Here is a 27864-nt window from a genome sequence, read left to right as displayed (position 1 = left end):
CCATAGCCACCGTCGCAGTCGAAGCAGCCGCTAGCTGTGTCTCCCGGTGGCCTAGGTTTGGTGTTAAGACAACAGCACACGAGTCCCACCAATAGCATGAATCCCGACGCTGAGGCTAATGCTTGTATCCATGCCCAACTCAAGCAGTATCCCATCTCTCTCTTAGTGCAGGATTCTGCCAAACGTACCTTCTTCCTCCTCCACTTTTCTTATCATCATCTTATACAATCAATTGCCACAATCGTTGGGTGGTTGTTCATTGCCTGCTGCGAGTCTATGCCCGCCAACACATATACATATATATATATGCTAGTATATCAAAAGTATCCTACTCCAGACTGTGGATGGTGATAAATATTTGTATCAACAAAACGATACAAGGGGACTTGGAGAGGGAAAGCATCCAGTGGTGTCATTTATAGCAAGGCATTGCAGGCAACACGGGATCGAAATCATTTGGGGATAAACTGTGGGGCACGTGAGCTTAGCTAGAAAGAAGTCGATGAAACATGGGCCAGACTGTGAAATTTAGCAGCTGCGGTAATGGAAATCCAAGCACCTGAAAATCATATAGAATTTCTACTTTTCTGGATTCGTGCTTTTTCGTTATCAAGCTTGAGAACACTACGTGCCCAGCTTTTCTACTTCCTTTTATCATCATTATTACTTGGACACATCGAAAAAGCGAACTTTACTGTTGTAGCGGATTCCTCGCTAAAAAGAAATTCGGCAGATCTGATCATGGTTTATTCGTAAACCATACATGCACCTTGATTTGAGGTTACATGAATCCTAAGACATGATGTATCGTTGGACGAAGGCTAAGGGACCAGAAAATGTGTCCCACGGTAAAGATGAAATCCAAATAGAGTGACGTGTACTGTTACTTTCAGTTGGTTTTTACAAGCTGAAAGTGAAACATGCAAGCGAAAACCATCCCTGGATTTCCTTTTCCCACGGCCACGCCAATGGCCGTTGGCACGCCAGCTAAGGGTCCCAAGAATCTGCCCTTATTTCAATTGCGTTAAGATGTTTATGGAGCTCAACAATGAAACTATTAGAGTTGGCCCAGCGTTACATAGAACTCTCTCCACTTTCAAATTCACAAAAAAAAAAACATATTAAAATCTGCCAAATATTAGAAAAATCTCTTAAAATTTTCTCCGCTATCAAATTAAAAATTTGAGTCCTGAATTTGATAGTTGGAGCTGGAATGGGTGTAGAAAAGAATGATAAGTTAAAAAAGTCGAAGGAAAAAAAACTCAAAAAGGAGTGACAAGTATTGTATTTATTAACTCAACAAATCAAAAGGTTACGTTATTGCAGCGAAGCTAAACTTGACAGGCTGGCATACAACGGATGCTCATTGTGTCCAGCATTCTAGCTTAAAGGGGTGCTTTTCTAGGCAGATTTACTACGCTCGGCTTTTCTACGTCGTTTTGGAATTGGGGTTAGTCCAGCCAACCGCTGACTTGAGAGAGAATATGGAACTAAAGAGTAGACGTCCTCATGGAGGCCAGCAGACATGGTGGCATGGATTCCAAAGCACCAGAACTATGTAACAAAGTTGAAATAGGCTTTTCATCCAGAACCGACCACAGCAGTCATAAGATCTGGGAGATCACAGACGATTGAATGCAGTTATATGTTCATTAAAGTCCAAATATTCATGCCCCCTTTCTAAGGCAAGTAATCTCTCATCACTGCAACAATCAATTAAATTATCCGTAATACCAGAATTACTGAACAAAACGAAGTAATTATCCATAATACCAGAATTACTGAACAAAACTAAGTGTGCTCGACAATTTTACCAATACGAAGTACTGGCAGTCCGGCAGATTACAGAGCAACAAGGCATTACATGTGCACAGCATTGACGTAAACCGTTATGTTTCTAACAGATTCCTACTAACTGGATGATTGGAAAAAGAGCACCCTAGAAAATCTAGAATAGATTTCACCAAAGCATTCCAAGGATTCTGCAGTAAATTTTGCACATAGATCGCCAAAGATTTCTTAATATCCTATCATCGATTAAGCAGCCTCTTCAGCTAGATGATTTATGGAAAGATATACAACTTGCAACATCTGCAAAAGAGTTACATCAGAATCCAGCTGCCATGTTGCAGAAAACGATCAGACGTAGCACCAAGAATAGCAACCAACCCCACAAGTAGGAACAAGGAAGCTTTATCTTCACCAATGACATAAAGCCCCTAAACAGAAAACATAGACATATATCACAGAGTAGAAAAGAACAAAATACTAAGGAGAACGATCCTCAAACTATACAGAAGACATGAAAACTAGGCACATAAGAATCAGAATAGCATACAATTCAAAACCCAACCATAATCATCACTTGTCAGATTTGCAGAGCCACTATTAGGCCATTAAACACAGCCAAAAGCTTACAGATGCAAGAAAGAATACTTCTATTCTGTTCAAAGCTTTGGTACCGTGTGTCACAAGGCAAAGAATAATTCTTACCCAATTAGATTAACTTTCCCTAATCATACATTTGAAGGATGAGCAAATTGACTTCTCCCATAAATGCAAATTAATATAGATAACTTTGTTTCAGTTCCATATTGTTTGTGGAATTCGTTCAATACTTTTCACAATCGAAGAGTAAACCTTGACGAGTAAAAAACCATGCTAAATGAGAACATTATGGCCATAAATCCATATACAGCAACAATACATTCAGCTGACTTTGGAATATCCAATAGATCCATGTTAGGTTACCCAAGCTTATGCAACATTCACAGGAAATGTAAAATCAATTTACCAGATAAAAATAGTAAAAGGCATCAAAACATCAATCTGTGTCACTCTGTAATCAGAAAAATCAAATTAACACTGAAAACTGATATACAACTGCAATGACTATAAGGAATAATTCTCAGGGGACAAGGTAATGTTATTACCGTCCAGTAAATTTCAAAAAGCTACAGCTCACTGTAATTCCGCCAAACCGCACGAAATTCCTCTCGGAATGTGTTTAGACGAGCTTTCAAATTGGGTGTCCTAAAGCTTGCATGAAGGACAGTGGCTGACAAATGATAGTAGCAACAACAGGAAAATCAGTACAATGGCCACAGTAAGTTAAAAAATGAAAGGAAAAAGGAAATAGAATTTTACGATTTTACCAAGAAGGCCAATAGCAAAAGCCCATAACAGAGTTAAGAGGCCACAAGAAACAAACCAAAGGATGAAACTCACTGCACAAGGGCAAATCCGAATTATTAGAATGTCAATCACTCAAAGGCAAACCCGCAAAGATGGGAGACAGATACAGAAGAGGAGGGGTTGCCCATGAGCTTTCTCATACCAGTTGAAAACACCAATACAAACACCCAGCGTGGCCGCCCACATATATGAATTGTTCTCTTCGCTGATGGGCGTCCTCTGATAACAGGCCTGGAGATTACAGATAATTTAAACAAAGTACAGAGTGGTTACAGTTATAGGAGGACACATGCACAGGTTGCACATATAGATTCATGCACAAATACAGGCAACATACTTACGTCAGGGGAGGCCTCATTTTTGCAGCTAAATGAGGAGAAAACTGTCTCACAGTTCTTGTAATCTTTTCACTAAAAGTACCTGCAAAGCTGTACAACAATCCCAAAAAACATAAAAAGTCAATGATGCCAAAATGTTTGTCAACAGGCTCGCAAAGAGAGAAATACGAAATGATAACTAAAAAACAGTTATTTTACGCATGCGCTGCTCAATATTTCAACCCTCTGGATTTAATATCCCCTTTCAAGCTCAAACTATATACATATCTAAGAAAAATAGATTTAGGCAGTTTCTTGTTTTCCAAACTTTTTTGTTAACCTTATTATTCACTATTCAACCTTCTTTTCCCCTTGGAAAGGCTACTGATAATCTCGAAAATGAGCAAAGGTAAAGAATCCTCTACATACATACAATGTAAAAACATACCTGTCATTCAGAAAAGCGATGCTTAGAGCAGTCAACAATGCAGCAACAATAGCAAGTGGCCTCCTAAGAAATCCCAAACCTGCAAATGCACATACATATTGTAGTGAGTACCCATGGAAACACACGCACAGAAGTAGAATTAGCAAGCCACCTATAGAAACACACGCACCGAAGTAGAATTAGCAAGCCACTAAGTGGTTTTAACTATAGCCCCACTCAGAAGGAAAAAATAGCGATAGTTTCCATCTCTTACCAAGAATGACAGTGATCAGTATAAAGTAATTCGTCCTATAGCTGCAAAACAAGGCAAAAACCAAAAAAGTAAATGAGCAGAATGTCTCTTCAAATCAAACAAGGCCAGCATCGAACAAGCACCTGTACATGTTCTTTATCTAATTCAGTCATAATACAACAGCCAATTAATACTCAAATTTTTTCTTCTCTCCGTAGAATCTAGCTCACTGGCACTCAATAGTTCGATAATTCTCTGAGTTTTAATTAATTAGGATTATTTCTGCTTCAAATAAATAATTCAGAAGATCGTATGCAGGACATGTTGCAACGAGATTCAGCTGAGGATAAGACAAAAATTTTGCAATTATTCACCAAATTCATTCAAATTAACAACTCAAATGGCGAAATGATTTATCCGAATTAGTTTTATGGCCTAATACGTCACGATTAATATCCTGTTATGACTCGAGAAAAGAACCATACTAGTAGAGATTGCACTTGAGGCGACTGTTCCATTTGGAGTACGATCGGGGGACAGTAAACCTAGAGAAGAATTCTGAGGGCGGCCGCGGCGGAGATGACCAATCGACCTCACGCAGAGCTTCGATCAGATCCTCTGCGGTTACGTTTCCCCAGTCCATTTGGCTTTGATCGAAGACGTGATGATGATTCAATCGAAAACTGTTTGCTCGAAACCCTAGAACTACAGAATATATGTATCTAACTCGGGCCTAGGAACAACAAACAGTTTGTCTTGGGAGATTTCGTAACTGTGGGTTTGGAATAAACAAGGATGCTTCTTTGAAAGAAAGGAGACGAATCTGTGAACTTGTCCTTTTTTTCCCCTCTCTTCGTTTTTGGGTTTTCTTTGTGGAGGAAAAAAGGTCGTTTTAAGGCGGAATGATGGCAAAGGAGCCGTCAGCCGTCAAAACAATGGCAAAAACTAGAAAATGTCTGAGCCCGGGTTCGAGCCGGGGGCCTATATTCCGTGAGACTAGTGTGATGACCAACTACAGCACCCAAACATGAGAAGCGAGAACGTTTTCACGGCATTTGCAGTCACACTCCACACCACAGGACTTAGAAAAGCTTGAGTGTGCAAATTCTTGGTTGGAAATATTTAAATCTATATTTTTTATTAAAAAAAATTAAATTGTAATCCAAAAATCCATGAAAGTTATTAGAAGTTTTTTTGGCAAAAAGATGATTAAACAAAATAATTAGAAGCCATTATAAGTTAGTAAATTTATGCAATTACCTTTAATAAATCGTTACTTTTGTGAGAGTTAAAAAACTAGAAGATCACACCAAATTTTAACACAAGACCCGTTTGCGCTTGTCAAAAAAATTGCATCTTGATTTAGTAGACAGATGCAAATTGTTGCTTTAATATTTGGGAAGTCAAATGCACTAGAAAAAAAAAAATGTCGAGTGCACTGAAGAAAACTTCTTTTTGTTCGAATCTACAAGAGGGGCAACAAATCCATTTCCAAAATTCACTCATTCCATTCCTTAACATATAATTATGGGCATATTTGGATAGACTATTGTTTGCAACCCAATCCTTTTATTTTGATTGCATTATAAATATTACTGCTTTTTTGCACGCTCATGTATGTGTAATAAAGAGATGTATAATATTTATGATAAATGAATTTTTTATTACCAAAGCAAATTTAATCTCTTAAACTTCTTTCACGTAACAATCGTTATAATATTTAATGTTAGTTATGTTGAAAGTAAATAGTTAAAGTAAAGCATGTTTTCAAGACACCTAACTATAAAGTTTTGGTAGTTAAAATAAAATTAGTTTTACAAGGGTAAAATTGAAAGTTCAAAAAATGACAGATAGTATTTACACCAAATCTTCCTCCCATCCCCTTATACATTGTATAGGTTTTTTTTTTATATCAATTTTAGATTTTAAAATGTGAACTTCTATTGTCACTGAGAGGTGCAAGTTCAAGGAATGGTTTCTTTAAAAAAATAAGATTGTAAATTATTTGAAATATTTTTACTGTAGCACTTTTTGTGATGTGATATATGTGAGATAAAAAGGTAATTGGAAAGATAAAAAATTGTATTGAAAATTGTAATGATGATGTAAGCAAATATATTTGGCCAAATAATTTACAATCCAAACAAACCCAAGATTTTGATTGTAAGCATTGTTTTGACCTTTGGTGACTATTTATTAGGTACAAATAGGTTTACTTTTACTTATCGTTAAAAAGATATTTTACCGCCCTGTTTGGAATTTGGATTGCATTTTCTAGCAAGTTTTTAGTAAAAAATTACTTTTCAATCAAAACTTAATGGATCCATAATAATTCGTCAGGAAAGGAAAAAGCCTAGAAAAAAGCCTGCCACCTCGTAATTTCCTGGTAGCATGTTTCCTTCCTTCCCTGAGAACAAAATTTGAAAATTTGAAAACTTCATGTCAACGTTGTCATTAGTCATCACAAGACGGATCATCACCCCCTGAAGCAAACATCCCACAGCAACAATTAAAATAAAACAAAATAACGGCAGCCAATATTTATTTCATAAAATTTAATTATTATATTGAACGACACGGCATTAACATCATCATCAAAGATTAGACTATACTTAAACCTCCATGAGTCTCATCTCCGACCACACATCGCAGTTCGCCAACCATCAACAGTCAGAAGCACAACGGTTAAGAGCCGTAAGCTTGGGAAAGAAAAAAAAAATGCTGAGAAAGGAAGCGTTAGTAGGTTATTTGTTCTAGCTGGAAAATCTGTGAATATTGAAGCTCAATACGTCGCCGTTGTGCTGGGCTGCTGTCAGTGAAATCAATTGCTGCCGCTTAGGGTTTTGGAGTTGTATTTTGATTGTAAGTTAGTAAAATCGATGGCTCAACCGATGAGCAGAGGAGGAAGGTTCGTGGTGGGGGAATATGTGGTTGGGCAGCAAGTAGGAGCGGGGTCGTTCTCGACGGTATGGCACGGGCGGCACCGGGTCCACGGCACCGAAGTTGCCATCAAAGAGATCGTGACGGCTCGATTGAACACCAAACTCCGGGATAGTTTGAAGTCGGAGATTGTTATTTTGAAGAAGATCAATCACCCAAACATCATCCGCTTGCACGACATGATTGAGGTCCGTACACAAATCGCCCCTAATTTACATGCAACAACTTTTAATAAATACTGCGCACAGTTTTATCCTATTTCTTAGGAAGGAACTTGCTCTGATTAGCTCTAGCTTATGGTTTGAGATACACGTAGAAAATGTGAATTTGCACTGGAGATTTTCAAAGGAGGATATCAGTTGATCCGGAAGTACGGATATTGTTGTTTTTCCGTCAATAGACTGAGATTGGACTACCAGGGTTGAGATAATCTGAATTGTTGTCTTCTTGGTTTATCTTTCGTGCCAAAGAAACTTAAACATTCTATTGCCTGTTAGTAATTTAGAAAGGAGTTAACCATTTAAAATAACGTCTAATTAGGCGTCCATTGCTTAGAAGTTTGTCGTTTATGTGTTCTGTTAGCAAATGTTGCAAGATCATGAAACTTAGAGAATGGACTGGAGTGGAGTGGAGTGCTGCATCCACTGCTGGGGATGCAAGTTAAAGAGTATGAAATGTAACTGTTATCTCTTCATTGCTTTGAGATCCATTCTCGTTTTTGATGTTAACTAATGCAAAGAATGAGTATTGAATACTCAACTGAATCAAAATCCAGCTAGATTATGGAAACGTAATTGTACTTTGGGCTTTCCTTTCCGTGATTAGATCTGACGCTTGCAATGCACATTAACAGGATTCAAGCATTAACTTCTGTTACTGATAGCTCCAACTTGACTTGTAGCCACGTGACTAGTGGCAGTATCTCAGATGCATCCAGAAACGATACTATCTTCTTTTCTTTGCTTGAGCAGTTGAGTTGGATCTGCATTTCTTTGTATCCTTCAAAGTAGCATGGTGTTAGGTTGTTACTATGTCTTTACAGATGTTATACAGCATGGGTTGGAAACACCACATTAATTGCCAATTTCTTTCTTTCTTTTTTTTAAATATTATTATGCATGATAGATATTTTGGAACTGAGCTCAAGAAATTGAACGAGGTCCATATCTTTTGCTTTATTCTTATCTAAATCAGTTCTTCTGGATGGAATATAGGATTCTGGAAAGATATATATCATTCTAGAATACTGCAGAGGGGGTGACCTTTCTGTTTACATCCAAAAACGTCAAGGAGGAATTCCAGAAGCAACTGCTAAGCACTTCATGCAGCAACTGGGTATTCCTCATTCTCTTTCTTGCTTTTTGATCTACTAGCATTTATTTTTATTGTGAATGTTATTATTCTTGTTTTTTTTTTTTTTTTTAATTTAATGTTAGGATGATTTGTGTTTTCACATACCGCAGCTTCTGGGCTTAAAGTACTTCGAGAGAACAACCTAATTCACCGAGACCTGAAGCCACAGGTTTGCTCCCCGATGAAATTTTGCTTTTCAGTGTGTTACTTGTAACTCAAATTACTCACTTTGAAGTAAGGAAACTGTTCATGATTTTTGTTGAACTGTCTTGACTTTCTTCTAGGAATGCTGATGAGATTATCTTAGTCCTTAGAATGAGTGCGCAAGGGCATTTCAAGTTTAATGCAAGTTATTTTTATTTGTGCACATTTTCTGGAACAGAATCTATTGCTTTCTACAAATGATGACAAATCCATCCTGAAGATTGCTGATTTTGGATTTGCAAGGTAAAGTAATTCTCAGACATGTAAATGTCATGTCTATTGTCCATTACCTTGATGCATGCACTAATCAGTACTCTGAATGCGTGACTGACCTAAACTGATGCCTCATTCCTATATGAAGCACATACCATTTCTCTTGTCCTCTTAACAATATCTTTCTTCTTTTTTTTTTTTGGGGGGGGGGGGGGGAAGGTGAGGGGGAGGAGGGAGTTGGTCCTGTTGTGTCTAGTTGAAGCAGCTGGCTTTGTTACTGGATAATCATCATGGCAATGTAATAGTATTTGATTAAATGTATGTTTGCTTTTTCCTATTTCTGTAGTTGTAATTCTGAGACAATAAACTCAATGTGGCTGTTGAGAATTTATTCTCATGTTTATAACATCCTATTGTCGAGTACCACTTTTAGGATACATTAGGTTTGGGGATGACGTAGAATGATGCCAGATTGGATTACAATTTTTTTTTAAAATTCTACTGTAGATTTATTTTTTTTATCCTGCAGCCGTTAGCCCATTTAGATTTCTAATTGCCTCAATCATGGCTTAAGTTATCTGGTTGGGGAAGAAATTTTTGTCCCAGGATGAGGAATGGTGGGATTAACATTTAAAAATGATGTTTATGCCCTGTCCTGCGTAGAAGATGACTCTGAAAAGAGTTCTGTTCAGTATAGTTTATAAGCTTTTTTATATTGGTTTTGTCTTATTCTCCCATGGAAAACTGAATGAACTTGGCAGAGTTAAATTGAACAGGAGATTATGGGTGCCCAATCCTGGGACTCTTGATAGTTGGATTTTTATGGTTTCCTTGCAACCTATAAATTAAAAGTATAGTGGTTTTATACTGGACAGATAATTTGGTCTAGAGTCCAGTTAAGTGGTGATCTTATGATCAGTTCACAAATTGCAGCAGTTTTGGCAATCTTTTGGAAATAACTCAGTGGCTCTTGATTTTTTCTGAGAACTTGGAGAGACGAGATGAAGAGAGAATTTCCTGACACCTGATAAAAAGGATTAGTTAGCCCTATCATAATAGATGCCAAACAGTTCTGCAGGTTCATGCACAGATCAGGAGATCCTCAATTCTTAAGGAGATGTTAGACAGGCATTTCTGGGTTTTGCCTTTACATGGACAGCTGCTAAGACAGGTTTCTTGTGCAGCTGTATGAGGGTCCCGTGATTAAATGCTTGGGAAGATGTAGGTTCAGAGAATTTCATCTGTTTGTGCAGATAAGCTATTCCTGTTTATCAAACATGTGATCTTGATCTTCCTTTGGAGCAGCTGTACCATGATACATCTGATTTTCCTTGGCTTTGTTGTAGAATACTTGGCACAATGTCTCCATAATAACAGAAACTACCATATAGTCTTTCTTGGTGTATAAAATGTAACTGAATGTTCATGATTTAGAGGCTAGGAATAAATATTTATTTTGCAGTATAAGAAATATTGGTTTTTCTGGTCAGGTCCCTGCAACCTAGAGGGCTTGCTGAAACCTTATGTGGTTCACCGCTTTACATGGCTCCGGAAATAATGCAACTCCAGAAGTACGATGCAAAGGTGAATTCTGATTTATATAGATGCCAGATGTCAACCTTCATGTAATCTATTGACTTTGGCATGAAAATGCAGGCAGATCTTTGGAGTGTTGGCGCCATTCTATTTCAACTGGTGACTGGAAAAACCCCATATACAGGAAACAACCAACTACAGGTTCAACTTCTTATCTAATTTTTTCTACTTCTGAACTAGTTCTACTTTTTATTTTTATTATCTTTTCAGTATCTTATTTAATATATTGCATTATACCATTTTCTAACCTACTTCTGACATTTCTGCAGTTGTTCCAGAACATCGTGAGATCAACTGAATTGCAGTTTCCCCGAGACATAAAGGATTTGAGTCCTCATTGCATAGATTTGTGTCGGAAATTGCTTCGTCGTAATCCAGGTACCGTGGCGTCCAGGACTTTTGACGACATAATTAAATAACCCAAAATGCACAAGAGCTATTACTCTGGGTCAGAGTTGCTCATGCACAATGAAACGCTGAAACTCTTTGCTGGAATACCAAGTTTATTTGACCACTATCAATAGTTTTAATTCTATCATTTTCCTTCAGTGGAGCGATTGACATTTGAGGAATTCTTTAACCACCCCTTCCTTTCTCAAAGGCAAGCAGATGAATTGTTGTGGTAATCATGATTATGAATTTAAGTAGTTGTGATTTGGGTTGACAAGGTTTACTTGTCAAAATGATGTACACGACTTTATTAATTAGTTCAAAATTATTCTGTGCAGGAATATGAGACGACAGAAAAGTATAGATGGTTTTCCTCTTTGTGAACTGAATCCTGTGGGGAAAACCGAAGAAATTGCTCAAGAAGATTTACCTTTTAGTTTAGATGATGATTCCAGTGGTCCTGATGGGAGTCCCTCTTTTGTTGGGATGTCCCCAATTAAATCTACATATGGATTTTCTCTTGATGCAAAAGCTGACAGAAAGGAAGCTTCTAAAGCTGCAGAGAAGATGGATTTTGCTTCCAATTATGGTAGTGTCAGTCATAAACCAGAAGCAACTATGTTTAATATTGGTGGTCTGAAACTTTCAGAAGGAAAGCTGAAAGAGTCTCTTAAATCCGTGGATCCTGCACCGGCAAAAAGTCACATAAAAGGTGCTTCTTTCTAATTGTCACTAGACACACTCCTATTTCCATACAAAGATAGGGATAGAGATAGATAAGCGTCAAATTTCCTGGAGCTATATTCAGGTTTTGAGAGAATATAAACCTAAAAATCATTTTATTCACATGGGTTGTAACAGTGGCAGATTCATTGGAGTTGATTGATCAGGAGTATGTCCTGGTACCTGGTCCACCATTGGATGTGTCTTCTTCACCTGTTATTTCTACTCTCGAGAATGTGTCTTCCAAACCTGGCAGTCCACCACAAGTTTCTGGAAACATAAACCTCATCTCAACTGCCCCAATGCCAATTGTTGGTACAGCAGCCAATAAGGTGGGTCATATTGAAAGCTTTGAAAGTCACGGCTCTGCTCCTGGGACTTCACAAGAATCTATGGATGTAGCTGACACATTAGAGCAGCCATCAGCTGACTGCATCACAAGAGTAAGATCCTTAAAGTGTTGTGCATCTGCCATCAGAGAACTAGTAAATGAGAAGGTATTTTCCGTTATCTTTTATTAATGTGGAAAACTACACAAGGATTCCTGCCTCTCATGTTAGAGTTATACAATTGATCAGAAACCTTCTTGTTGTTTTTAGTTTTACTGTTTCCGCGGTTGTCATGTGCTTGATTAACTTGTCATATGCCTGCCTCTCACTTTCGATTAATTTGGGAATGTTTTGTACCCAATTCATCATAGCTTACAAGGTGGAAGATTAGATGATCTGAGGAAGTTGGAAAGAGGTCTGTTCATATTTTATTTTCTTCATCTGTGCCTAGCTTGAGCATAACGGTCTTACTAGCCCGTTTAAGTTTTGACAAGCTGAGTGTAAAGTTTTTGCTTCGGGTACTCATCTTCTTGCCGTTGTCCGTACTTGCTAGCTAAAGGTTTTACTTTAATTTTCATCGGATCATTCAAATTTTGAGGCGCAACTGCCATACCTCTTAGAAAATGAAGGACAAATATTGTAGGAGTTTTCCATGTTAAGTGACAGTAATTATAATTTTGATGCCAATGCTGCTGGCTATAATGCTAATGATCTCGACTGTTGAACTACTATGTAGTAATGGTGATATGTGAACTATTGCACATGCTGAATGCTTGTATTAATGTTTCTGACCAGTCATATGACTCAGTAATCTTCCTTGATGTCAAACCCAGTTTCACTTTTAGGATTGGTGGTTTATTCTCTGCTACACGACTACTATCCTCCGAATTTGCATCTTGTCTATGCTAATGATTGCATCTGGTTAAAAAGCTTGAGGCAGGTAAGCAGCTGGAAGCATTCTCAGTTCAGCTTGTGATTCTTGCCATATGGAAGCAAGCATTACACATCTGTCATACACGAGCTGCATCTGCTATGGAGGGAAGTCCAACACCTGATTCTACCAGATTGAGGGAAATGACGAAGGAACAAGACGGCCTTGATATTCATGAAGATCTTGATGCAGCTGACACTCTGGGTTCTCAGCATATTTGCTCTCAGATTGAGAGAGCGTTTCTTCTTGAAGTTGGGAATGCTGAGGAACTTGCAAAAATTGTAGAGCCTGGTATTACATGTTACCAAGGTTTTTCTCCTTTTAAATATTTTTCATTAAGATTATAAGGTGTTTCTTCTCCTTAACCATTGTTGTTACATGTATGGTATATTTCCTCTCATTCTTTGTATCAGCTGAAGTCCTTAATTATCTTCTTTTTGGTTGTCTGAACCTATTTTAAAATCAGAGGAATCTAAGCAATAATGGACCTTAACAATGCCGTAGAAAGCCAAACTCCCCAGTTGGTTGGCAATTGTTTATTTTCATAAGTTTGTGATTTTTAATATTTACTTCTAGTTACGAGATACATAAACTTGTTGGTAACAACACTAAAAGGAGCTCTAATTTTCACAGATGTTGATGTCTATTAGTTAGACAGGGGAACTGATTCAGTGGAATGAGCTTTTCTTTTAATCTAGGTGAACTTCTAGATCCTTTTGATGTGCCTATGCCGAAGTTATATTCAGCTTTCTGTGATTTCAGGAAATACAGAGATGCCAGATGCAATGGAGACAATATTCCAATCTGCCCTTGCTCTGGGCAGACGCGGAGCTGTAAGTGATTTCTTCTCTCTCTCTCTCTCTCTCTTTTTATTTTTATTTTTTATTTCCATATCAAAGTCTAGAGGACTTATTGATTAGTATATGACTGTCTAATCTAATTTCTGCATGGTAAATCTTTACTTCATCTCCTTTAAGCTAGATATCAGCATCAGATGGCAGATCCAGATGGTCTTGCATATAGGCTTTGTATAATTCTAGCCCTCTATAGCTAAATTCAGCCTTTGAATAGTTTATGATCTAAGGTTTTTGAGTCATTCTCATGTGGGCCCAGTTGAAAACTGGTGTCTTTAAGTCCAATTTAAGTTGATCTTGCATCTACGAAACCCATCATTTCCTGTTTAAAACTCCAGTGTCTGAATATGTTTCTTGGATCTTTGATGTTCTTATGTTGATTTTCTTGTCATTCTCTGTTTCATCCACCTCCCACCCAGAACAACCACCCATCATGGCACCTGTTTGGACCATTCCTGGATATACATCCGCAAAAGATATAGACACATACAAAGAAAACACTAGCCTTAATGCATTGCATACTTTGGAGTGTACAATGCCATAAGTATAATGGCTCCATTATAAAAAGAATGAATTGGACAATAAAAACAAAAAGTAGCAGCTTGGATTGATTGTGTTTTCCCTCACAAATGTTCTTAAAGTAGTATGATTTTCCTATGCCCGAGACTTCGTGGCTTTTTAGCAAATTCTGTTATTCTTTGATCCTGTAGTGCAGAGAAATATGGTCTGTCTAATATATTTGCAAAGCACAAAATATAGATAAAATTAAGCCGTCAAGTGCAAAGATGTATATGTAAATATGCTGCTCTAAAATTAAGAACATCATATACGGCAACACCAAAAGCATTATATTGTCTTATAAGATGAAGTATAAACACAGTGGATTTGGAATTCTATCCTTTAGCTGTAAAATCTACTCCAAATGGCAGGATGGATTTTTGGTCACAGAATAAGATGAAAAATTGCCTACAGTTTAAAATATGATAATTGCAGAAACATTCAACAGTTTATTCTTTTTTTTTTCTTTTATTTGTCAAATAATGCTCCCTCCCGTATGCCTTGCAGGTAGATGAATATATGGGTCGCACGGATGATGCTGTGGTGTTTTACTCTAAAGCTGTGCGCTTGTTAGTATTTCTTCTAGTGGAAGCACCTTCCCTTATTTTGAATCCTCCGTTTTCTCTGACAGATTCAGACCGTTATAGGCTTCAAAGTTACATTGATGTCCTGAATAACAGGCAAAGCATTTCAAGGTCTCAAAGGATGGCCCTTCTGAAGGGCGGGGACCAGCAATGCTCCTCCTGATAATTGTATATGATCTTTAATCGCCTGTTAACATTCTTTGTCTGTATAGCTATTCTTCGAGTCACACATTTAATCAATTTGTATGTAAGGGTATGGTTGTTTATTTTGCCTGTTCTTTAGTTTAAATCATACAAACAACTTGTATATAGAACTATATATGTGGCATACATATATGTGCTCCTCATTTTCTCCGTATAATTATGGTTTCCGCAATTGTAGGGATGACGGACCTCCTGCCAAAATATCTCTTATACGGACAGTTACATATTTCAACTTTTTGTGAGAAAAATATTTTCTTACCAACTAAATTAACTTGCATTGGTGGATGTGGTAATTTATTGATGTATAAAATTTGATTTTGATTGTGAACGGTAACAGTTCAAACTTATGGTGGTTAATTTTTTACAGGTTGTTCGAGTGGATGATTAGCATTTGTAGTGGAGATTAAAAATTACTTTGATGTTAAAAAAGGGGTGTGTCAATTCCATTTACAAAGGGGAATAAGGGTACCTAGCTTACAACCAATTTCAGAGATTAAAAAAGACATCATTATCATTTTACACCAAAAAAAGAAAAAATACCACATGTTCCCCACATTAGCAAAGCAAAATGTGCATGAACATCAGTTTGGCGGAAGTGTAATTGTTTTTCTTTTTTCTGTTTTTTGGGACAGCAAGTGTAATTGTTTCGCTTTGGGTCATTGGCTTTTTTTTTTTTTTTTTTTTTTTAATTATCACTACACTGCTGTATTAATTTATTATTCTCATCCCTGTTCGCAGTTTCGCACATGGTCAAATACAAGCGGCTGAAAAGTGAAATGTCAGAGAGTGTATTTAATAATTTATTATTCTCATCCCTGTTCACACACAGTTTCGCACATGGTCAAATACAAGCGGCTGAAAAGTGAGATGTCAGAGCGCATTTGGTTAGTGAATTGTTTGGGATAATTTTGTAAAAAAATATTATAATATATTTTTTTAATATGACGTACATAAGATCAAAAAATGATTAAAAAATATGTTAATGATACAAATAAATAAAATTTTGAAAATAATAAAGGATAATATCAAAAACCTCGCTCGAAGTTTCTCTTAATATCACCTAGCATTTTTAAAGTTTTAAAAATATCACTTACCTCCCTTATTTTTTATTATTTGTGTAAAAAAAGTTTTAGAAACCCTAAATTACTCTTTTACTTGTTAAATAAAAATATTCCTAAATCACTTTATTTATTTCAAGAAAACCAGCACCTGAAAAAGAATATCTAATAATACTGTGCACATCTTAATGCTATAATCCATAAAAATATAAAATTGAAAAATAAAAAAGATATTCGCAAAGAAATACACTTGCAATAATTTAACTCTGTATACTCAAAATCGATTTTTTATGAATTATATATGCCTTTCCAACTTCTTCTCAACTCGTGCTCAAAATTTCAAATTGTATTGATCATTATAATAATCAACTCAAAATAAGCAAATATATCATGTGCAATTTTATCACAATCACAAAAGATAAAAGATAAATAAAATTTAGTTTATTATAATTTATAAATAAAATATTGCATAGTTATCCAAAAAATGAGTAAGAGAGAATGTTGGAGAAAAGAAAAAGAGAAAAAGTGACTTTTATTTCTTCTTGTTTTTAATTTTTTTTTTTGAATTCCATTCATTTGATATGTGAATTATGTATCAATAGAGGATTGATATAGTCTTTTTACAATTAGTAGAGGAGGTAAGTGATTTTTTAAAATTTTAGGGATGACAAGTGATATTAGAAGAAACCTCAAGATAGATTTCTGAGATTATCCCAAATACTAATCCAGTTAGATGGGAAAATTTATCAGCATGGCCTCAAGGTCTCAAGATCGGGTTCAAATTAGGTTCGCTTTCCAAATCTCCATTTTCAACAAGCATACACCCGCAGACGCTGAAGGGTCAAACACATGCAAAGGAACGTTGACCGAGGAATAGTACGAACATTATCCTGCGGCCCACAAGGCCGCGTCATAAATTTGTCGATTTTCTTCCACAATTAAGTAGTAAGTACATGACATGATCTCCACGCTGAAGTCAACCACCAGATTTCTTGAAATTTATATGTGTCTGCTATATATTGGTTGTGATCTGGGCACGAATTTTTTGAAATCTAAAATGAGGAATCAGCTGACTTCCTCATCGTTGCATTCTTTGTGCTTTCTTCTTAGTATGTCTCTGTTCTTCCATTCTACAGCTTCAGAAGTGGGGAGTTACTTGGCAAGAGGTGCAACTCTCTCTGTGCAAGATGAGAAGGGATTCATCAGATCCCCAGATAAGTCATTCACTTGTGGGTTTCTCGGAGATGGAAGCAACGCTTATTGGTTTGCAATCTGGTTCACCAATTCAAGAGACAAAACAGTGGTTTGGATGGCTAACAGAGACAGGCCCGTTAATGGGCGCGGCTCAAAGCTGTCCCTCAGGCGAAATGGAGCCATGGTCTTGACAGATATCGATGGCATAGTTGTATGGCAAACCAACCCCACCTCGACTGATGTGTCTAGAGCAGAGCTTCTTGATTCCGGCAACCTTGTTCTCAAAAACTTCAATGGTGATATGCTCTGGCAGAGCTTTGATTATCCTACCGATACTCTATTGCCTACTCAAAAATTCACCAAGAATGAAAGGTTGGTGTCTCCCTTGAGAAAAGGAAGCTATGAATCTGGTTACTTCAATTTGTATTTCGACAGCGACAACGCTTTGAGATTGATTTATGACGGGCCTGAGATATCGAGTATATATTGGCCTAACCCCGATTTTAATGTATACGTGAATGGACGAACAAACTGGAACAGCACAAGAATTGCTGCTTTGGATGATATAGGCAGGTTTACGTCAAGCGATCAGTTGCAATTCAATGTCACTGATGCGGGTCCAGGGATCAAACGAAGGATGACAATTGACTACGATGGAAATCTCAGAGTCTCCAGCTTGTTCAGTTCAACTGGATTGTGGGAGATATCCTGGCAAGCTCTTGCACAACCGTGTGCTGTTCGCGGGCTGTGCGGAAGAAATGGGATTTGTGTCTATTCCACCACGGGGATGGCCAAGTGTTCCTGTCCTCCTGGGTTTGTGGTTAGTGACCCCAGTGATTGGAATAAAGGCTGCAAGGCCAGATTCAACCTCAGTCGGTCCAATCCTCAGGCAGTGAAATTTGTGGCTATTCCAAACGCAGATTACTATGGTTTTGATCTCAATTCCACCCAATCCATTACATTTGAAGCTTGCAGGAACATCTGCCTGGGGGATTCCAGTTGCCAAGCATTTGGCTACAGGATAACAGGATGGGGAAATTGTTATTTAAAAAGTGCACTTTTCAATGGCTATTTAACTCCGGATTTCCCTGGAACCATCTACATCAAAGTGCCTCAAAGTTTACAAATATCAGAACCGGTAACTCTTCAAGGTTCCGGTCCCATTTGTGGATCCAAGGATGCAGAACTATTAATAGGTTCCTCTTCTATGTATGATGCAGTGGGGAGAAGAGTGAAATGGGTTTATCTGTACTCATTCGCTTCTGCACTCGGTGCAATCGAACTTATATTTGTTTCTCTGGGCTGGTTTTTCCTGTTCAGGAAAACGGGTGTTCCGGCTACAGTTGAGGCCGGATATCAGATGATAGCAAGTCAGTTTAGAAGATTTGGCTACGATGAACTCAATAAGGCAACCAAAAATTTCAAGGAAGAGCTTGGGAGAGGAGGCTCTGGATCTGTTTACAAAGGTGTCTTGGCAGATGGCAGGGAGGTGGGTGTAAAGAGGCTGGGAGATGTATTTCAGGCTGAACAAGAATTTTGGGCAGAAGTGAGCACCATAGGCAAAATCAATCACATGAATCTGGTAAGAATGTGGGGATATTGTTCAGAGAAGAGACGCAAACTTCTGGTGTACGAGTATGTAGAAAACTCGTCTCTTGACAAGCATCTTTTTAGCAGGAAGAATTTTCTCGGATGGGAACAGAGGTTTGCGGTGGCACTGGGGACAGCGAAAGGTCTGGCCTATCTTCACCATGAATGTCTAGAATGGGTCATCCACTGTGATGTAAAGCCAGAAAACATACTTCTTGATGGGGACCTTCAACCCAAGATTGCTGATTTTGGGCTGGCAAAGCTGTTTCAGAGAGGGGGAGGACCAGGCTCGGAGTTCTCAAGGATCAGAGGAACAAAAGGGTACATGGCTCCAGAATGGGCTCTGAATCAACCAATTACTGCAAAAGTGGACGTTTACAGCTACGGAGTTGTGATCCTGGAGATGGTTAAAGGGATTAGGCTCTCGAATTGGGCGACAGATGATGGTGACGAGCAAGAAGCGGAGCTGACCAAATGTGTGAGGATAATCAAGAGGAAAATTCAGCAAGGGGAGGAGTCCTGGATGGAGGATATCGTGGACACAAGATTGCAAGGGAAATACAGTAGGAAGCAAGTGGCAACGTTAATCGGGGTTGGTATTTCCTGCGTGGAGGAAGACAGGAAGAAGCGGCCCACAATGGCTTCGGTGGTTCAAACTCTACTAGAATGCGACGACTATACCACTCTGCCTCAGTAAATCCTGTAGCTTCAGCTTGGAATTGGATGCCCGGCATTTTTGTTCAACTGTAACTAGGAGGAATAGACCGTGCAAGGATGGAGATGCCCAGTTTAGTAAAATAATTTGTACTAATCCAAAATGGATCATTAATGAAATTTGTTTGTTTTTGATGGATTTTGGTAACAAATAAACCAAAATAAAATATTGAACCAAAATTAGAGCAAACTTTCATCTAAGTATGTAATCATGTAAAAAATAGTAGGCGCTATTCTCATTAAAGAATCACAACATTAGAAGACTTCATCCAGATTGCCATCTACACTTGCTATTTCAAGGTTAGGTTGCATTATGATTTAGTTATGAGATCCATTAATTTCTTAATGATGTAGCTATTTAAAACATATAAGTATCATCAATGGTTAGATTTTGCTATCTTTCCATGCTCTCAGATCATTTTCAAAATTAGAAAAAAAAAAGAAAGAAAAAAAGAGTGAAGAAGGAGAGTTAATAAGGTTGTAAGCAAAAAAATGCAAAATAGTAAGAGCCAAAGTGAGCAAGAAACAAAAGATGAAATCAACTTTATATTATTGATAGAAACAAGATATTTCATCCCATCTGACCTTGAACAAAGGTATACGGTAGAATTCCTATAGCCTAATCTAGAGAGAGAGGGAAGGGAGACTCGATGTGAATAAAGATTCCAATGAAAATGATCAATTAAAACCACCACATATTGTGACAATTTTTTGATAAAAGACAAGGATCGAACCTTTGATCTAAAGGCTCGGTGGTGACCACTGGGCCAATAAATTTCCTCACTTACCAACCTACAAATTGCATACAACAAATCCTAAATCTCAATAACATCTACCAACATTTTTGTTCAACTTTAAAAAAGAAAACCCTAGTCAACTCCGCACACGTGACACGACCGACGTTTTCCACTTGCGACGGCGCCCCGCTCACATTAATTGTCCTTGTACCAAAATCTTACCGCCGCCTTTCCCAGTGTTTAACTAAGCCAAATAAGTGAAGTAGAGGGGAAGAGGACCAGGCGGGCTCTCTAAACATCTCCTCTCACGAAAGGCCCAAACATCTCCATTCGCAACTGACAAACCCCCAAACCCCCACCCCACTCTCCGCGCGGGCAAAGAAACGACGTCGACTAGTTTCTTCTCGGAGTTACATACTTCCGCCAGTACTGCTAGTACTTGGCACTAGCACTACCATTTAGGGCCTCCCAGCCCACTCTTTTTTTTTTGTCAAACGGACCTCTTGTTTCTTGCATAATACATTGCTAGTACTATTATTGTTTCTTCAAATTTGCCAGCGCAGTTTGATTCTTCACACTCAATAATATTTTTTATATTTTAAAGAAATTAAAGAATTAGGAGCTGTAGGTTTTCAGCTAGTGAGAGAGTGCTAAGTAATAGTAGTAGTAGTAGTATCATTTATACTCTGATTAATTTTTAGTACGTCACTGGGTGGAAACTTGGTAATCAGTCGACCTTTCTGCATATTTTGCATACTAGTCTTTAAAAAAAAAAAATTTAAGGAAATCTAGATACCCCAAGTCAGTTATGGGCTGTTCATCTGGATTTCGAGTGTCCCATTTCTTGAATTTGCAAAATGAGGCAGTTTCGAGAAGCCCAAGCTTGAGTGTGATTCTTTCTGATGTTCAAGGGTTTAGTAATAATGGGAAAGAAAACCGCCATTGTCATTCTTTCAGAATAAGGCAGAGGCTTTTCTCTGTGAAGTTGTCGAATCCAGGAGGTGAGCCAGAATGTGGTGCCAGACTGAGTTCCGTACCCAAAGAAACTTGTATATCCTCTCCGGGGAAGGATTTCAAGGTGTCAGACAGTAATTACTTGTCGAAAGATGATAGTGCTCAAAGAAATGTAGACAGCGGAGGTGGTGGACACGGTGGAAATGGGAAATTTCCCGGTGGAGGGGGCAGTGGAGGGGGTGACAATGGGGAGAACGACAATGAAGAAGAGGAGTTTGGGCCGTTACTCAAGTTTGAGGAGGTGATTGGGGAGACTGAGGCTCGTGGAACTAGTCTTCCAGCAGATATGCTGGAGGCTGCCAAGAGCTTGGGGATCAGGAAAGTGCTTCTTCTCAGATATTTGGACCTGCAGGTTTAACCCTCGTCAAAATCAGTTGGTTTTAAAGATTAAACTTATTCTTTAATCGTTTGTGCGGTAATTTCTAGCTTATAATTTTGTAATTGCAGGGTTCGGCGTGGCCTTTGGGATTTGCCATGAAATCATGCTCAATGCTCCGAAATCGAATGTTGGCCGATCCTTCATTTCTTTTCAAAATCGGAACAGAGGTTTGTATAGCTGTTTTATTGGGATTCTTCTGCCCAGAAACTTGTCGGTAGATAAGTTTGCTCTTTGTGGCAACTCATGTGGTAGATAAGTTACACTGCTAGCTGTTAGTACAGATTCATGCGTTGTTGGTTTCCTGTATAATAAGTCATCCTTGTTCTAGTAACCTCTCTTCCAATTTTAGCATAAGTTGACGATAACATCTATGCATTAAGTCAAATTGCCGGTAAGGTAGCGCTTCAAGCTAGTTAACTCTTGAAGTTGGTTTGCTGCACACGTCACTCATAAATCATCTAGTCTAGTATGGCGCTCTCTTCCATGTGAAAGCTTCTAAAATCGAATCTTTCACTTTTCCTGTTTGTTTAATTTCTTTATACTGAACGAATTTGAATGTATTTGATAAGGCACTTAGGCTTCATAGTTTCATTTTTCTGTAGATTGTTATTGATTCTTGTTGTGCAACATTTGCGGAAGTTCAAAAGAGGGGCAAAGACTTCTGGGCAGAATTTGAATTATATGCTGCTGATCTTTTGGTTGGGGTTGTTGTCAATGTGGCTTTAGTTGGAATGCTAGCACCATATGCTCGGATTGGACAATCATCTGCGTCTCAAGGACTTTTCAGTTGCTTGCAGAGAGCTTATGGTGCTCTTCCTAGCAGGTTTTGTCCACATTATCCTCTTAAAATCATTTGCCTGTTAACTCTCTCATAATCCTGATCGAGGCGCATTTGTTAGAGTGGCAATATATGTGCTTGTTTAGTATATCTATAAGTTGGTGTTTTAGGGTAATGAAACAACTTTACCTATCACTTGATACCTGAGTTTCACATCATTTTTTTTAAATTAGTTTAGTGCATACTGAAATGCAGTGTATTTGAGGCAGAAAGGCCTGGTTGTCAATTTACCATAAACCAGAGGATTGGTACTTACTTTTTTAAGGTAAATTTTACATATTTACATAAAGCATGGAAGCGTTTTTCTCTTATATACTCTTCTTATGTATCTGGACTCTAATCACAAAAACCTACTCATTGTTCTCAGGGTATTATGTACGGATTGGTTGGGTTTGGATGTGGCATTGTTGGTCAAGGAATTGCAAATATGATAATGAATGCCAAACGGTATGTTTCTCTGTTGAGATGGTTTCTATACATAAATACATGTTGGTTTATCAAGCTCCTTAAAACATGTCTACGAGACATCAAATTTGTCATTTGCTTGCCCGAGCTTCAATTGATATAGTTTTATTACCTCAAGCATTCTTCTTGAGCAAGTTGAAAGAAGCAACACAAGTATGTCTTTGACTCAGATCTGAGATTTGAGTTTAACCACAATCTAACTGCATTATTAATAAATCTGAATCAAATCTGGAATAAATTCAAGAAAGTACTAACTACTCTGGCAATATTACACAATTCCCTAACTACTGGGAGTGATGATCTGACATTGACAATGTGACGATGAACTTGATCCTTTGGGTCATAACTGGTGCTCTCAAGTCTGAATGACATTAGAAATTGAAACTTGATCTTCACTAAATGTACAACAAAATGTGTTAAGATTTTCAAAGCATTTGTGAATCCCATATGCCTTCTGATCAAAATGGATGCCTTGTTTTTAACTTTGTACGAAAATTGAGGAAGGCTTGTAAAATAAATGCTTGAACAAGTAAATTGAAAAGCTTTTGGGGCTTAGCTAACCTATGCTTATCAACATAGTCAAAAAAGACATGGTACCATTGTCCAGTCGTACCTTGTTGCTAAAACTTATCATTTAGGGAAAGCATACATCTTTTTGACCCAGCTAATACAGGAAAGAAATTCATTTTGGATGGGAGGGAGTGCTACAAAAGATGAAGTTAGCCCGTTCACCGGCATTTCTAGCTTTTGATATACCTGTTAAAGATGAAATTAGCTTTTGAAGAGGCAATTTGTTCCTAATTTCAGAGCTTTTTTGTGTCAGGAGCGTAAAGAGATCAGAAGATGATATACCTGTTCCGCCACTACTGAAGAGTGCAGCTCTCTGGGGTATGCCTTTCCTTATTGATGGTGATCCTGCTTCTGGCTGTTGGGTTCATTAACTAATACGCGACTTCAGAGAAAAAATTTAAATAAATAAAACAAAGCAAAAAAGTTTGTGTCTGGATTACTAATTTGCTATAACCAAAAAAATGGAGTTTTAAAACGTGCTGAACTCTTCTGAGCTTGTTGTCTGTGGTGGAAATCAACATAGCTTTCTCAGCTCCTTTATAGAACTGAACTTTCTTGCATTTAAGGAACATTGCGTATATAACTGGAGGAGCAGAACAGTTTTGTAACTGCATTTTTGTTGGTAGTTCCCCCTCCCTTTTCTTCTGTTCTTATCCTTCCCTGCTGTGGCTAAGTACAGATGGGTTTAAGTATGGTACATTCTAAAAATTAAGTTCCTGCAGAATCGGACACCATGACATATCATCTGTCTATGTTCATGCTTTTCAAAGCTTTGATGTGTAGGAGTGGAATGGTAATGCCATATTTTGGTGGTACTGTAGACAGTGTTTTAATTGATCCAACTATAGAAATTTCCTTGTCTGCTGAATCTAAGCTACTTGCTGTTGTGTTTGGGAACCTTAGTGCTTTGCCTAATCGAGCAATAATCAATTTTAATTTTTCACTTTTACTCTTTTTGCAGGTGTTTTCCTTGCAGTTTCTTCCAACACCCGCTATCAGATTATAAATGGTTTGGAGCGCTTGGTAGAAGCATCTCCCGTCGCTAGACAGGTTCCATCAGTTGCAATGGCTTTTACGGTTGGTATAAGATTTGCCAATAATGTCTACGGTGGAATGCAGTTTGTTGACTGGGCCAGGTGGAGTGGCGTCCAATAAATTACCTTTTTTTTTTTTCCTTAATAAAAAAAAAAGGAAGCACTTTGTGGTTTGTACCAAATTGTTCAGCTAATTTTGGAAGACCTTCTGCAGGAAGCTGAAAGACAACCGGCTGTAGCTTTATTGTAGGTTTAGGTTTAATTAAGTCGCCTCTCTTAATACTAATTAGGATGCTCGCTCATTTGTTTTGTTATTAAAATTTTTACGGTTAAGTCCTGAGCAGCAACTGGATGCATATTTTGTTTCGTCTGTCGACTACGGCTCCACTTGAAAGGGGGTTTGGTTAAAGTTAATGTTCTCATTAGTGGATGGATGCCTAGTTCTGAAATTTTTATAAACAAAACGAATGTGTGTGTGTGTGTGTGTGTGTGTGTGTGTGTGTGTGTATATTCAATAACCAATACGTTTGGATGGTAAGTTTAACCTCAAAACAGAAAAGAAGAGAAAGAAAGCCTCAAAATCCGTAGGATCGCCCAATATACAAATGGGAAAATCAGTCTGCGATCTGCAGATGAAGATACCAGGAGATTGTAGTATCGAATGACAACACAAACACCCTTCTATGCATCATCTTCCTCCTATGATGCAGTATTGCAGCATGGATCTTACGCTTATTGATCTGTACAACACTGGCGCGGAGCAGAGGATTACGGAAGGGGGTTTTTTGCAAAGATCCTGGCTGGGAACTCTTTGCAAAGCAGGACCAGAGCATTGCCCAGGCGAGTGAATCTGGGCTACACAGTAGGTAGGAAGGAAGGAAACACGGGGAAAATTTTAGGACACCCTAGCTGAAGTAAAATAATCGACCCATGCCCAATTGCTCGGAGGCCAAACTCCAAAGTCCAGCTGGAGTCCCATTTCCTGTCTCCCGCTGCATCCTCCCTCCCCAGCTCTCTTTTCAGTCTACACGTGTCCTAATCGTTTTATTATGTAAGATTGATTGTAGGACAAAGTAAAGCCTCCTGAAGTCAAAATCTGTCATTATTGGGTCACTGGTCAACAAAAAAAAAAAACCTGAATCTTCGTTCCCTGAAAACCCTTCAGCCTTTTTTGTCGCTTCCTTCCCCTACAACCAACCCTATCAGCACAAAGCCTAAAATTCACTCCTCCTCAGTCCGCGAATAGGAGGACAGACCTCCCGGACTGCCCTACTACTACGCCCTAATCTATAATCTACCTCCAATCATGCTCCTAAAGGCTACTCAGACTAGTAGTAGTAGCAGTAGCATTCTAAATTATTAAGTCTACTTTGCGTCTTCTTATCCAACAACATTCACCCGACCTGCATTCTTCCTTTCCATGCGAAGGGGATAATGGATTTGCCCCCTCCTCCTGACTTGGGAAAGTGGCGTCGTTAAATGACGCTTCATATGGGCTGGGCTGGGAATGAGGCGGTTGAGGCCCAAATCCAGAATGGAAACCCGCCTTTACTCTCATCTCACCCTCTTGGCTTCCCAATAATTATAAATCCCTTGGGACCCCATCCCAAAGACGAAACCTCCTCCCCATTTTTATCCCCCAATCGTCTTCTAAAATCTCCCAACCAAATTACACCGCAAATAAGATTACCCCCCACCAAATTTTTTTTTTTTTTTTTTAAAGCTTTCTTCTTCTTTGAAGAATCCTTCTGGGGCCGAAGCGAACCCCTTATTCTATTCCTTCATCCGTTGCTCTTCTTCTTCTCGAAGTTGAGAAAAACCCGCCCAAAAAGGGCCCCCCTTCTCACAGATAAATCATCACTCATCAAGAAGAAAAGGGAAAAAAAAAAGCAACTCCGAAAGGCGAATACCATGACGAAGATCAACGCCCTACGACGGTTTCTTCTCGCTTGCATCTACCCGGCCTCTACTTCTCCAGTCCACCCCTCCACCACCACCGCCACCGCCACCCCCAAGAAACGCCTCAGCACCTCCCTCCGTGACGACCTCGACGACCCACATTCCCAGCACCACGATAACCAAGTCGAAGAAGACTCCTCTGAGCCTCCCACCCCAACCACCATCGCTCCGCCGTCCGCTCCACCGCGCCCCTCCAAGACAATGGTTATCGGCACCATCTTTGGCCACCGTCGGGGCGGTCACGTCTGGTTCTGCGTCCAACACGACCGCCTTAATACTAAACCCGCCCTCCTCCTCGAGCTTTCCATCCCGACCTCCACATTGATCCAAGAAATGCGTTGCGGCCTCGTCAGAATCGCTCTCGAGTTCAAGGACGACTCCCCGGAGTCGGAGCTCAGTCGCTGCCCTCTCCACTCTGTCCCAGTCTGGACTTTGTTCTGCAACGGCAGGAAACTCGGGTTCGCCGTCCGCCGGAAGGCCACTGATCAGAATCGACTCATGCTGAAGACCATGCAGTCCACAACCGTGGGGGCGGGTGTGATCCCATCCGGGTTTGGATCAGGACCCGGATCCGGGTCCGAGGAGCTCATGTACATGAGGGCCAACTATGAGTGTGTGATAGGGAATGCGGACTCGGAGTCGTTTCATCTAATCAACCCGGATGATGGGCCGGGTCAAGAACTCAGCATCTTCTTGCTGAGATCAAGGTGACGGAATCACGTGAAACCTGAGATTTAAGAGAGGTGCATTATGGAGATTTCCCTTGCTCTCTAGGTACTTGTTGGAGGCATTTAACTGAGGAAGCCAAGCGGCGAATGGGATGCCTGCATGAACCATCGTTACATTATTGTGGGGAATCGGAAAATTTGGGGTTTTCTGGTTCTGGAATGTCTTTTTGCAAGAAAACGCTTCATGGTCATAAAGTTCCCTCTTTTTTTCTTTTTTTTTTTTTTTTGAGGGTATGGTCATAAGGCTTCAAAATTTTGTTGGGACGAGGTAATCTTGGAAAAGGAAATTCACTTTTTAAGTTAATTGTTCTTTTCTTTACAAGTTTTAGGGTGGATTTGTTCAGTTGTACAATGATTTTTTTCCCCTGTAAATCGCTGGGGAATGATATAATTGTACGGATGTAGGTGTTATTTCTGCAAGAAGTGATCCCGCTTTAATAACATTTGAATAACAATAATCTCAGTGAATCATTTGTTAAAACCATCATCTCCTGTGTGCTAGTACTACTAGTG

The 27864-nt window shown here is 38.8% G+C and overlaps 5 protein-coding genes across 10 annotated transcripts; 4 read left to right on the top strand and 1 right to left on the bottom strand.

Moving 5' to 3' along the window:
* Positions 1-1739: 1739 nt before the first annotated feature.
* On the bottom strand, positions 1740-5046 carry LOC113697209 (PRA1 family protein A1-like). 2 transcript variants are annotated; one of them, XR_003449810.2, is made up of 9 exons: positions 4678-5044; positions 4214-4254; positions 3961-4039; positions 3537-3623; positions 3338-3426; positions 3156-3227; positions 2934-3058; positions 2170-2219; positions 1993-2091 (listed from the first exon to the last, which is right to left on the bottom strand). XR_003449810.2 is itself a non-coding variant. In XM_027216725.2 (8 exons), exons 1-7 carry the CDS (start codon positions 4833-4835, stop codon positions 2955-2957), a joined length of 630 nt encoding a protein of 209 aa, XP_027072526.1. In that variant the 5' UTR covers positions 4836-5046; the 3' UTR covers positions 1740-2219; positions 2934-2954. The 2 variants fall into 2 exon arrangements, 1 of the variants encoding a protein (XP_027072526.1); XM_027216725.2 differs by having other exon boundaries at positions 1740-2219; positions 4678-5046.
* Positions 5047-6735: 1689 nt separating this feature from the next.
* LOC113695931 (serine/threonine-protein kinase ATG1c-like) lies at positions 6736-15228 on the top strand. 5 transcript variants are annotated; one of them, XM_027215158.2, is made up of 14 exons: positions 7185-7320; positions 7986-8102; positions 8347-8467; positions 8596-8654; positions 8868-8932; positions 10393-10486; positions 10559-10639; positions 10768-10876; positions 11048-11120; positions 11227-11600; positions 11750-12108; positions 12871-13180; positions 13634-13704; positions 14791-15228. In XM_027215158.2, the coding sequence occupies exons 3-14, from the start codon at positions 8455-8457 to the stop codon at positions 15028-15030; spliced, it is 1848 nt and encodes a 615-aa protein (XP_027070959.1). In that variant the 5' UTR covers positions 7185-7320; positions 7986-8102; positions 8347-8454; the 3' UTR covers positions 15031-15228. The 5 variants fall into 5 exon arrangements, with proteins under 5 accessions (XP_027070957.1, XP_027070956.1, XP_027070955.1 ...); XM_072054279.1 differs by having other exon boundaries at positions 7986-8126; positions 8327-8467; XM_027215156.2 differs by lacking the exon at positions 7986-8102 and having other exon boundaries at positions 6736-7320; positions 11048-11099.
* A 1674-nt stretch (positions 15229-16902) lies between these two features.
* LOC113694915 (putative receptor protein kinase ZmPK1) lies at positions 16903-19762 on the top strand. The gene has a single exon (XM_027213837.2). The coding sequence runs from the start codon at positions 17088-17090 to the stop codon at positions 19608-19610; it is 2523 nt and encodes an 840-aa protein (XP_027069638.1). The 5' UTR covers positions 16903-17087; the 3' UTR covers positions 19611-19762.
* Positions 19763-20591: 829 nt separating this feature from the next.
* Positions 20592-25089, top strand: LOC113694584 (protein RETICULATA, chloroplastic). The gene is made up of 7 exons (XM_027213424.2): positions 20592-21730; positions 21826-21924; positions 22360-22580; positions 22791-22860; positions 22963-23042; positions 23884-23948; positions 24592-25089. The coding sequence occupies exons 1-7, from the start codon at positions 21173-21175 to the stop codon at positions 24783-24785; spliced, it is 1287 nt and encodes a 428-aa protein (XP_027069225.1). The 5' UTR covers positions 20592-21172; the 3' UTR covers positions 24786-25089.
* A 980-nt stretch (positions 25090-26069) lies between these two features.
* On the top strand, positions 26070-27488 carry LOC113694575 (uncharacterized). The gene has a single exon (XM_027213414.2). It carries the CDS (start codon positions 26144-26146, stop codon positions 27332-27334), a length of 1191 nt encoding a protein of 396 aa, XP_027069215.2. The 5' UTR covers positions 26070-26143; the 3' UTR covers positions 27335-27488.
* Positions 27489-27864: the final 376 nt, after the last annotated feature.

This window comes from Coffea arabica, chromosome 6e (assembly GCF_036785885.1).
Source record: "Coffea arabica cultivar ET-39 chromosome 6e, Coffea Arabica ET-39 HiFi, whole genome shotgun sequence".
Taxonomy (NCBI): Eukaryota; Viridiplantae; Streptophyta; class Magnoliopsida; order Gentianales; family Rubiaceae; genus Coffea; species Coffea arabica.
Note: the sequence above shows the minus strand (reverse complement) of the source record. Positions and strands in the feature narration are given on the sequence as shown.